Source organism: Bombina bombina, chromosome 6, assembly GCF_027579735.1.
Source record: "Bombina bombina isolate aBomBom1 chromosome 6, aBomBom1.pri, whole genome shotgun sequence".
In the NCBI taxonomy this organism is placed as follows: Eukaryota; Metazoa; Chordata; class Amphibia; order Anura; family Bombinatoridae; genus Bombina; species Bombina bombina.
The window spans coordinates 499346636-499358829 of record NC_069504.1 but is presented as its reverse complement, the minus strand read 5'-3'; the positions used below and the strand labels follow the sequence as shown (position 1 = coordinate 499358829).

The 12194-nt window shown below is 39.4% G+C and overlaps 1 protein-coding gene across 1 annotated transcript in view; it reads right to left on the bottom strand.

Moving 5' to 3' along the window:
- Nucleotides 1-2170: 2170 nt before the first annotated feature.
- The window catches only part of LOC128664484 (GRIP1-associated protein 1-like), a 75146-nt gene continuing 65122 nt past the window's right edge, over nt 2171-12194 (bottom strand). The window contains exons 7-8 of the mRNA XM_053719308.1: nt 6058-6154; nt 2171-2236 (exon numbers count right to left, since the gene is read on the bottom strand). Coding sequence (XP_053575283.1) covers nt 2171-2236; nt 6058-6154 — 163 coding nt within the window. The remainder of the gene's footprint in view (nt 2237-6057; nt 6155-12194) is intronic.

Genomic DNA, 12194 nt, shown 5'->3' with positions numbered 1-12194 from the left:
AAGACAAAGACCCCTCCAACAGTAAAACCCACCACCCAACCAAACCCCCCAAAATAAAAAACCTAACTTTAAAAAAAACCTAAGCTACCCATTGCCCTGAAAAGGGAATTTGTATGGGCATTGCCCTTAAAAGGGCATTCAGCTCTTTTACATTGCCCTGAAAAGGGCATTAAGCTCTTTTACCTAGATGTTTCAACGGTTTAAGATGTAGTAGGTTCTCAATTAAGAGAAATTAAAAGGGAGCCAAAAAAAAACAAAAAACAAATATAAATAATAAACTTGATAACATATATAATCAAAATCTTAGTGTAATTCTCTATTGTAATCTTAAAGATGCGTATATTTATTATGAATCGGGGAGAGTTCAGGACGAACTGGCGGTAATTAACTAGCTTCTGGGAGTATAATTGGTCAGGTGGGGTCTAACTTTTCCTTCTGTTGGAAGCTCTGGCCTAGTCAGGAATACATTTTCTTACATTTTTTTCTATTTTCCTTTCTTTCAGGATCCAATAGAACCATATATTGAGAAATTGAGCATTGGTGCCTTGAGCCCAAGAAACTTGTTCTGACATGGTGTATATATTTTTGATCTTAGTTAAAACTTCATCCCATAAAGAGGCATCCGTCTTCCAATGTTTAGCTATAGCGATCCTAGTGGCTGTGCATAGAATTCTTATAAAAGTATTTATTGCGAAATTCAAGGGTTTTATATATTCATTTAGTAGGGCTTGTGAAATGGTGAGGGTGACACATTCTGATAGAATTGTGCTAATCAGGGTGGAGAGTCTGGTCCAGATATATTGTATTTTGGGGCATTCCCACCACATATGGGCATAAGTACCTAGTGTTGTGCAACCTCTATAACAATTCCTGCTGTTTTGAGTGGAGAAGTGCGTGGTTTTTAAGGGGGTGAGATACCATCTGAATGTGGTTTTTATACAGTTTTCCCTAAAGTCTGCACAATTTAGTCCTTTACTGTACAATAGAAAAATGTGGTCCCACTCGTCTTTCGTGTACACCTTTCCAATGTCTTGTTCCCATTTTTCCAATAAGGGTGATTTAGCAGCGTCTTTAATTTAAAGGGGCATGATACCCAAATGTTGAAGCACTTGAAACTGATGCAGCATAGCTGTAACAAGCTGACTAGAAAATATCACCTGAACATCTCTATGTAAAAAAGAAATATATTTTACCTCAAAATTGTAAAGGCCTTTAACCAGCAAATCAGTATGCCTGTCCCGGGACTTGTAAGGCAGCATGCCTCAAGCACACTCATGTTATTTCCCTATTCAGTTTAAGGAATTTTACTATGAAATCTCATGAGATAAAACAGTTCATGACCTCAGCACTGCTGATGCTGATTGGCTGCTGTTCATTTCTTCCTTTTTTTTACCTGCAGCTGGGCAGTAACTGACAGATAACTTTTTACAGAGCACTTACTCTGTTGAGCTGAGGAAATTGTGAAGTAAAATATCTTCCTTTTTTACATAGAGATATCAGCTTTTTACAGTTATGCTGCATTACTTTCAAGTGATTTAGTATATAAGTATTATGTCCCTTTAAACAATTCCTTGTGGACCTATAACTACAAAATATTGATTGGGTATCAACATTTAGCTTTCAGGGTACAAATCCCTAAATTTAGAATTCCAAAATCAAGAATTATTCCAAAATCAAGTATTATTCCAAAATCAAGACTTTTTCATTAATTTTAAAATGTTCCCCTAAAGTAAGTCACATACTTCTCTGCCTGTGTTTTTATGTTTTCTAAAAGGCATATGCTAGTCTATATTTATTTATACACTTTCTGATTATAGTACTGTACAATCTTTCTGGTTGTACTTTTTATACAATAGTATTAAAATGATATAAAACTTCCTTTAGGTTGCATAATTTGTATTATGATGTTATTTTTGCCTAAATGACATAAGATATTGTTTACATCTGGTTCCATTCCATCTCCATGCTTTTCCAATTGTTATTTTGAAATATATACTGATATTCTAAAATGCAAACTATTCAGAAATCCAAACCTTTTTCAGTCCCAGGCAGTTTGAATAAAGAGTTTGTACCTGTATTTATAAACGTAGATGTAAATCCTAAAATTGGAATAGTGTATGAAATAACTGAAATCCCTGATCAGTAATGAGTTAAAACAGAGATTAATAACTCACTGAGCTTGTTGTAGTTCTGAGTATAGTTCTTTTAACTGAAGATTCACCTCTGGATTCTCATTCTGTGGAAGGAGAGAGATAGATTTAGTGAAATACAGAACCTGCTTTTAAAGTTAGATTTCAACATTGGTACCTATAATTAAAGAAACCCTATCATTTATATTAGGTTCCATCCACACATAGGATCTATGTAGCAAACATATTCAGTTAAGTAGAGCTTAGAACGCACACTCATGTTAGCTTGCCTTGAGGTTCTGTATTCTGTACTATTGCCTCCTAGAAACTCTGAGTAGTGGAAATGTCCTTTGATTGAAGTTTATGGCGTAGGAGATAGCGCTTTGATTTGTACACTGTCAGATTTAAAAAAACAAAATAAAAACTCCATATTGGGGGCTGGCAGTGACCCCAGGTCAGAAGTAGAGGACCAGGTGTGTAATAGAGTCCTGACTGCCTGTTTCATGACTCTAAAACTAATCCCCAGAGTTGCTGCAATGAAATGCATTGCATGGATTGTCAATCATTTTAAAGTTGTGTCTCTTTAACTGAAGATTTTGCTAATCCTATCAATTCATTGTGTATTTATTTAGCATTTTCTTTATTGGAAAAGCAATTTTAGTCCAGTGATACAGATGGTATATTAACAAGAGTTCTGCCGTAAGTAGTAATGCCTTTTAGTAGCTTAAAAATGCAATGTAACCCCCCCAAAAAAAAACCCCTAAGCTTTCAATCAGTTCATATCTTCTTTGGGTTCAAAGCAATCCTAATCAATATATCTATGTTAAAGCCCTTTGCCTGAGACCTCATATCTTTAAACCCTTATAACTTTTTTTGTAAAATCATTTTTATTAGATGGTGTTATTATAAGTGCAACTGTACTTTTAATGTATTTTTGATGTGTTTTGTGACACTTTATTGTTTTGTAAAACAATTAACCAGAGCTCTTAGGTCTCGCTATCCCAGCGTGCGTTATCTTCAATTGCGCTCAAGCGATTGCGTTTAATTTCAGCTTGTAATACAAGCTCTACATCCAAAGCGCAAACAGCCACAATAAACCCGATATTGCTTACGCGTAACTGTTAGCGCACCACTGGTAATCTGGCCCTAAATAGATAGAATGCTTCCTAGACAAACCTGCCAGGGTTGTGAGGAATAATACTGGGTAGACTTCCACCTTAAAAACATCTCTAAAATGAGACACTTCCTTACACAAGACACAACTAAGATTTTAATCCACTCTCTCATTCTTTCCCGCCTCGATTACTGCAACTCTGTCCTCTCTGGTCTCCCCACCTGCCGCCTAGCTCCTTTACAATCCATAATGAATGCCTCTGCCAGACTCATCTTCCTTACACGTCGCTCTTCATCTGCTGCACCTCTCTGCCAATCCCTTCACTGGCTTCCTCTTGCCTCTAGGATCAAACACAAAATTCTCACTCTGACATACAAAGCCCTCAAATGCACTGCTCCCCCCTATATCTCAGACCTTGTCTCCAGATACTCTCCCTCCCGCCCCCTTCGCTCTGCTCATGACCTCCTACTCTCCTCCTCTCTTGTCACCTCATCACACTCCCGTTTACAGGACTTCTCCAGACTGGCTCCCATCTTGTGGAACTCTCTGCCTCGCTCCAAAAGACTCTCTTCTAGTTGTAAAAGCTTCAAGTGCTCCCTAAAGACTCTACTGTTCAGGGATGCATACAACCTACGCTAACCTTTCTTTATACCAGTTCCTCTCCTCCATTGCTATCGCATGTAAGCCTAAGAGTCCAGCTGTTTGTAGATCACCTTCTTAAGAGCTTCTTAAGAGCTGACTACTCTTGGCAGGGCCCTCTACCCATTTGATCCCTATAATTGTTTTGTTGTACTCCGCATTTGTTTATAGCGCTGCAGAATCTTTTGGCGCTCTACAAATAACCCATAATAATAATAAAGTAGACAGCATTTTGCATTTCAATTGAAATATTAAGTGGGCTAGGCTTAAACTACCCATTAATGCATCAGGAATCTATAGGTGTTTTCCTGCTCCAGTGTGCATCAAAACATGTGCACTTCACCCTTAAATATTTCCTGGTGGTTTGCTTCTTGCTTGGCAGGTTTGTTGACGTAAAATTATTAACATTTTATAGTTTCTATTTCTCATGTTGATATTTGGCTATATCCCAACAGGCTTTTCTGCAGGCTTATCTCTGATCTTTCCTGATATAGCACAGCAAAGAACTGGACCATTTTAAATATTTCGTTTTTTTCCCCTAAACAGTGCAAAATCTGCTTTTTATAATTACGATTTACATTTCTGGCACAGGTGAATAAATCCCAACTGATTAACTCAAACTCTGACTCTTAAATATTTTATCAGGGGGACTTCCGGGCAGCGGCCATGATAGGTCACGATATTGAGTGCTGCTCCAGCTTTCCAGATTTATCTTTATAATATCACCTGTTCAAGCTGCCATCTAAGCCAGGGATATAAATAATATAACGCAGAGGACATTGTTCTTCTACCTCATACCAGAATTACAGGATTGCTGTCAGCCCAATATTCTTGAGCTTATTTAGAGGTTGCGGCCTCTTCCAGACCCCCCCGTCTGAGCACCTACGGGCCTCAGTGGTTGCACAGCGCCATTTGTGAGCTGCTACTACCCTTTCTGCGCTTTAGAAGTACTTGGGGAGATGACAGATCTAACCCTAAAGGAGATCAGGACCCTGCTTGATTCCTACCTGACCTTATTTACTGAACCTGACCGAACTGCATCACAACTCCAAACCCCCACGTGGGATACCGACCTTAACTCTATGGAGGTGTACAGCAGCGGGAGCGACACTCTGGAGCCCCAGACACCGCTTCTTTCTCCATAGAGCTCTGACAATGGCATGTGAGACACCTGTGGGGTCCCGAGCGAGACAAGATGGCATTTGCGGTTCCCTATTACTGGCAATAAGCTGGAAGGCGAGCCTACGACTCACACCGAGATTTCCTGTGGGGCAGCAGCTGAACCGGAGGCTGCAGTCTGTGGAAAAGCAGTTCAGTTGATCGCCTCAGAGGGGAACGGGATTTCTTTTCACCAACAACCTCTTACCTTACTTACCTACCCACTGCTACATTGGAGCCAAATCAAAGTGCCCAGATCGTACACGGTGGGAGATAACCAGCTGAAGAGCAGTAGCACCCGGGTAAGTCTTCATTGTTAGAGACTTTGAGCGCTATTCCAGCAGTGATGTATGATTTACCCTCTTTGCCGTTCAGCATAGACGCCCTCGTAAAGTCCCTTAATCAGTCTGAGGTCTTTCTTGCTCACCTTCCTCCTGTCTCCTCTGGCTAAACTGGCCCCTAAGGAAGCGTACCCATGGAGCACCGAAGCCTGCCTGGTCAGTCTGGCTTACAGGTATTCGCTGAAGCTGCTGATGCCCCTCTCTTGTTTGAATGTTAACTATTTAAGCTGAACCAAATCGTTCACAAAAGGGTGAAATTACTCAAACCGCTTTGTCTTCCTTTTTTGAAAACGAACACATCAAATAAACCAATATTAACTGTTTCTTGTTAAAATGTTAAAGCTCATATTTTATTATTACTGTATATATGTTATAAAAATTGGACTTATCTATTCTTCCACATTTAAGATGTCCATCAATGAGCAGGATTGTCAATATCAACATTTGGACATTTAAACTGACTGCTTGCTGCATACCCAATATGGAAAATATTAACAAATAATTTGTGTGCATTATCATGAGACCTTTTGTTATTTGCTTGTAATGCTATGTAGGTTACTATAATTGTCCATAAAAAAAAATAAAAAAAATATTTGATCAGTGATGGATATTTTAAGACTAAACATATTTATGCAAGCAAAATATCTGTCTGTCTTTGGTCTTGCTCTCTTAATACCTTATTGATTGCAATATGGCTCTGAAGATGCTCCATATGTCTGCTTTGTTCCTGTTCCTTCATCTGCTGTTTTAATCGATTGTGTTCTTCTTTCAGGCTAAAGAGAACAAAACACAAGATTGAATTTATAAACTGCTGGATATCCTCCACAGAAAAAATTACTAAAGTACATTATTTTTTATATATACATGGCTCAAAATTTCAAGCCCTAAGCTACTAGCCAGCCCAAAATGTTACTAACCACTTTTGATCCACACACTACCCCACTCACTCCACACCCACTTCCCACCCCCCCCATTCTTTGCATATGTTTAGCCAATGTGAAACACCTTATTGTGCAGAATTTTCTTTCTTTATTTTTTAGCAAGACTAGCTTTAAAGAGTTATAGGGAAAAACAGATTCCATGCTAAACACATAGATTAGCCAAATGTTTTTCATAATGTCCGTAGTTTTACATAAAGATAACTAAACACATGTTTAGTTACATACTTTAGTTGCTCAAGATAAAATGGTAATGTGCATGTTTTTATAAGAGCACTACAAAAAATATATATGTAAGAAAACTATGTACATATATTGCTCAGTCTATATACACTGTGTGCACAATTATTGGGCAAGTTGTATTATTGAGGATTAATTAAATTATTGAACAACTACAGAGCTCTTGGTCAATCCAAAATGTTAATAAACCTCAAACCTGAGGTTTTAGCTTTCTTAGGAGAATATCTATGTTTGGAGAATTATTGGGCAACTATTAGTGTGCACAATTATTATTCAACTAAATGAAAAATTAAAATTTTCCCATTTCACTTGTTTATTTTAATCTGTTAAAGAGAGAATAATAAACAAACAACTAAAAATTTACAAATAAACATCTCTGACATTTCCACAAAAAAATTAATCAGTGATCAATAGAGCCACCCTACTTTTCAATAACAGTCATAAGCCTTCCATCCATGGAGTCTGTCAGTTTCTTGAACATTTTGTGCAGCAGCAACCACGGCCTCCCAGACACTGTTCAGAGATATACTGTTTTCCTTCACGGTAAATCTCCCGTTTAAGAAGGGCCCACAAGTTCTCAATAGGGTTTAGGTCAGGTGAGGAAGGGGGCCATGTCATTATTCTTTCATCTTTAAGGCCTTTACTGGCTAGCCACCAGTGGAGTACTTCAATGCATGCAATGGAGCATTGTCCTGCATAAATAGCATGGTCCATATGAAAGATGCTGACTTTTTCCTGTACCACTGCTTGAAAAAAGTGTCTTCTAAAAACTGGCAGTAGGTTTGGGAGTTGATTTTGAGTCTATCTTCAACCCGAAAAGGTCCAACTAGCTCATCTTTAATAATATCAGTCCATACCAGAACCCCACCTACACCTTGCTGGCATCTGAGTCGAAGTGGAGCTCTGTGCCCATTACTGATCCAGCCATGGGCCCATCCATCTGTTCCGTCAAGAGTCACTCTCATCTCATCAGTCTATAAAACCTTTGAAAAATCTGTCTTCCGATATTTCTTGGCCAAATCTTGACGTTTCAACTTATGTGTCTTGTTCAGTGGTGGTCGGGTTTCAGCCCTCCTTACCTTGGCCATGTAGCTGAGCACTGAACACCTTGTACTTCTGGGCACTCCAGGTAGGTTGCAGTTCTGAAATATGACAGCACTGGAGGATAATGGGTTCCTGGTAGCTTCACGTTTGATTCTTCTCAAATCTTTGGCAGTTAATTTGGGTCTTTTTTTCTCAACACGTTTCTTGCAACCTTGTTGACTATTTGCAACAAAACGTTTGATGGTTCTGTGATCACAACCCAATATTTTAGCAATTTCAAGAGTGCTGCATCCCTCTGAAAGACTTTTCACAATTTTTGACTTTTCAGAGTCAGTTAAATCTCTTTTTTGGCCCATTTTGCCTGAGGAAAAGAAGCTGCCTAATAATTATGCACACCTTGATATAGGGTGTTGATCTCCTAAGGCCACACCCTCCCTCATTACACAAATACACATCACCTGATATGCTTAAATCCAATAAGCATTCAAGTTTATACTGCTTGGAGTTGGACAATATGCATAAAAATTATGATTTGTATGAAATTATTGCAATTAGTCCTAAACACTGCTAAACAGTTAATTACCCGAAGATGGAAACAATCTCATGCCCCCACTATAGCAGAATAGAAAACACAATTAGCACAAAACACAATTAGCACAAAATATTGCACATGAAAAATACTTCTACTTCTCTACTAACAAACTCAACTTCTATCATGAGATACTATTTTTATAGGAATCATATTACCAAACTTGATGATCACCCAAACTATCCCCTACTGTCAGACTCGTTCGCAACTCAAAAAAAAAGTAATGAATAAACCCACAGCATTACCAGCTACTCCAAATATGATTCCTTATCTACCTAATTATTCATACAACATAACCAGCAAAGAATACCCAAGAGACTGCCCATATCTTGTATAAATCCCCGTTTTGCCCCCCCAATTTTTTTTTTTATTACATTTATTTTCCTACTTTCTCTTTTTCTTTTCTCTTTCTTCCTCTTATTATCTTTCTCACCAATTTCAAATGTGATTTATCTGAATATTATCGGCAGTTCATAGATAAATGCAAGACAATGCTAAATATTTTCTTTTCCCACAACGAACTTGTAATGAATATTCTGCATGAATGTTACTGTATAATCCAATTCTCAATACAAATTAAGATAAAAATAAATAAATGATGATTTGGTCAAAATACTCACTTGCCTAATAATTGTGCACATAGTGTACAAATACACAACATCATTCATACAATATGAAGAACAGCAGAAGTTATGAAGACATTTTAGGAATAAGTTTCCTACTAGCAGATACAAAACTAAACGTATGGTCTTAAATTATTTATGCACTTTTTAAAAAATAAAATTGATAATAGGAGTAAATTAGAAAGTTGCTTAAAATTGCATGCTCTATCTGAATCATTAAAGAAAAAAATTGGCTTTAGTATCCCTTTATTAAAGAGAAACTAGTTCCAATAGTCTCCGTGAGTCTTTAGGTTGATGCAAAATGACAACAGGTAGAGGTGACACTCATTTTTCCAAAATGGCTCTAAAGATTTTGAATGAATAAATCATGTCGTCCATCTTTAGAAAAGAGTCCAGGGTGTCACAGTAGTTGAACCAATTGTCCCAAATGCTCCATTAGGAGACTCCTTTACTCAGGCTTCGGTAGAAACCTTTTTCCATTATACTGTAGCAAAATAGTTAACAGAGTCTATGATCGTAGATACATAGGGGGGTGTAGGCTGCTTGTACAGTAATTTTTTAATATTGTTTTTGTTTTATACCACAAATTAAATAATGCTACATACAGAAATAAATTAACAAAAATAAGTGCATAGCAGTTAGCAACATCAACTAGGGTTCTGGGGAAGGACAGAAAAAGGAAGTTGTTGAGGTGAGAGAAAGCAGAGACTGCTGACATGTGAGGTTATAGCAGACCTGGATTTTTTTTTTATAATTCATCTCTCATCTATCTTTCTCCACCCCCTCCTCTCTTCAATCTCTCTTTTTACCCCCTCCCTTCTCTCTCAGGTCATATCTTCTCTTTACACTCTCTCGTCTCTCTCAAATCTCGTCTCTCTTTTTTTTTTCTCTCCACTCTTTCTTTACACTATCTTTTTCTCCACTCTCACTTTTCCTCTCCAATCTCTCTCTGCCCCTGTTTACCCTCTCAGAAGTAACAATCTAAGCACTAATGGGGTCCCTATAGCCTTTGCCCTTTCATAGATATATAATATCCCTGTAGATAATATTTGTAGACATTCACTCACTAACTTACACTCGCCACTGTTAAATTTTCACTCGCCAATGGCTAGTAGGCTATAATTATATATATATATATTGTCACGTCGCACCGCTCTGGCTGTTGCCAGGGATGCAGCGGTTGTTGCTCTGGCTGTTGCCATGGATGCAGCGGTTCCTGTGAGTGTGCGGAGATGACGTCATCACTGCACGTCTCTCCCCTTCTGAAGCCGGTCCGGATCTCCTGTGGCGCAAATACTGCGCCTATGTAAGTCTGTCACCTACTATCTTCACTGCCCAAGTATAGTTGTTGCTTAGTGTGCACCTGGGTGTTGTATTGCTTTATGCTGGACTGTTATATTGTTGCTGAGCTCTGCTTGTCTGACCACTCTGCCTGCTTAACCCCCGAACTGCTGGATTGCTATACTGTTGCTGAACGCTGCCTTTCTGACCACTCTGTCTGCTTAACCCCTGAACTGTTGGATTGCTATACCGTTACTGAACTCTGTCTGTCTGGTCCTTCTATTGGTTTACCCCTGAACTGTTATACTGCTGGATTTCCTTTTGTTGCTGACTCCTGCATGTTACTGGTCCTTCTATTGGTTCACCCCTGAACTGCTGGATTGTCTTCCTGTTGTCGCCAAGGACTACCCTGCCTACTGTGAGTACTGCTTACCTCATTTTACAAACTCTCTCTGCTCTGGAAAATTTCCTATCATTCCACTTGACTCCGGGATAAGAAGACTACTGGCCAAGTTTGGTCTGATAGAGGAATATTCCATGAGCATTACATTAAACTTGGGCCATGGACCCAAATGAGGTAGCAAGAGCAGTCTCTCTTCAGGGACAGATGCTGGGAACCCATATCATGCACTTGCAGAATTTGGATTCTAAACTAGAGGCTATAACCGCTATGCTTTCCTCACTGGTTGCAGAGAAGAACGCTGCTCCTGTTACTAAACAGCCGGTCCCTGCTGCTAGTGCTGCAGCTTCTTCCCCTGCTTCTGGAAGTATACCCCGAACACCATTACCTGACAAGTATGATGGCACTACCGACTGTAGGGGTTTTCTCAACCAGTACAGACTGCACTTTCACAATGCTCCTCACACCTTCCAGTCTCATCAGTCAAAGGTCACTTTTAAAAAAATTTTGTTGAAAGACAAGGCCCTAGCCTGGGTCTCTCCCTTTTTGGAACAGAGCGCTCAACTCCTGAACGATGCTGATGCCTTCATTTCTGCTTTATGTGTGTTTGGGACCTCCGGCCACGCTTCTGCTGCAGATTACTCTCTCTTGGATCTCTGCCAGAGCAATAGATCTGTGGCACAATACGCCATTGAGTTTCGCACCTTGGCACTTGAGACCAGTCGGGATGGCAGGGCTTTCAAGGCGGTCTTTAGGAGAGGTTTGCATGAGTGCATTAAGGACGAGCTTACTTATTGTGATGTTCCTTCTTCCCTTGATGAATTCATAACACTTTGTATCAGTCTAGATTCTCGCTTTCAGGAGAGACAAGCTGAGAGAGACAGAACTTGTAGAACCCTTCCCTGTCTTCCTCCTACTCGTCTGGTCTCTAGACTATCCTCTTGCCCATCAGCACCTCCAGTTACCTCTGTAGAGGAACCCATGGATCTCTCCTCCCTCAAGCCCACATAATCTGAAAGACAGAGAAGAAGGAGATTGAGAATGTGGTTCTAACTCACACCAACTAAAGAACTGTGATATTCTGCCGGGAAAAGCCAATGCTTAGAGGGTAAAACTGGGGTACCTCTAAGCGTGGTCTCTACTAAATCCCCTCACTTCTCTCGGATCCTGGAACCTGTTACCTGTACCTTCCTTCAGAATTCTGTTCACGCTCAAGCCTTCGTTGATTCTGCTGCAGCTGGAAATTTTCTTGATCACCGTTTTATGATTCAGGCAGGATTGCCTTTTCTGTAGAAAAAACAATGACTCAAAATAACTACTCTGGATGGCACTCCCCGTGGATCAGGGTTAATCCATCCTTAGTATACATAGATTTTACAGATGTGTTTGAAAAGAAAGAAGCTGATGTGCTGCCACCCCACCGTCCTTACGACTGCAAAATTTACCTCTTTTCTGGAGCACCACTTCCTAAAGGGAGGACTTATCCACTCTCCAAAGCTGAAACCAAGGCCATGGAGGACTATATTCAAGAGAACCTAGCTAAAAGTTTTATTCACCCTTCCTCTTCTCCTACCGGGGCTGGCTTCTTTTTCATCAGTAAGAAGGATGTTGGGCTCAGACCCTGTATCGACTTCACTCTAAAATGCTCGCTACTTAAATAAATTGGATCTACGTGGGGCGTACAATCTTATTTGTATA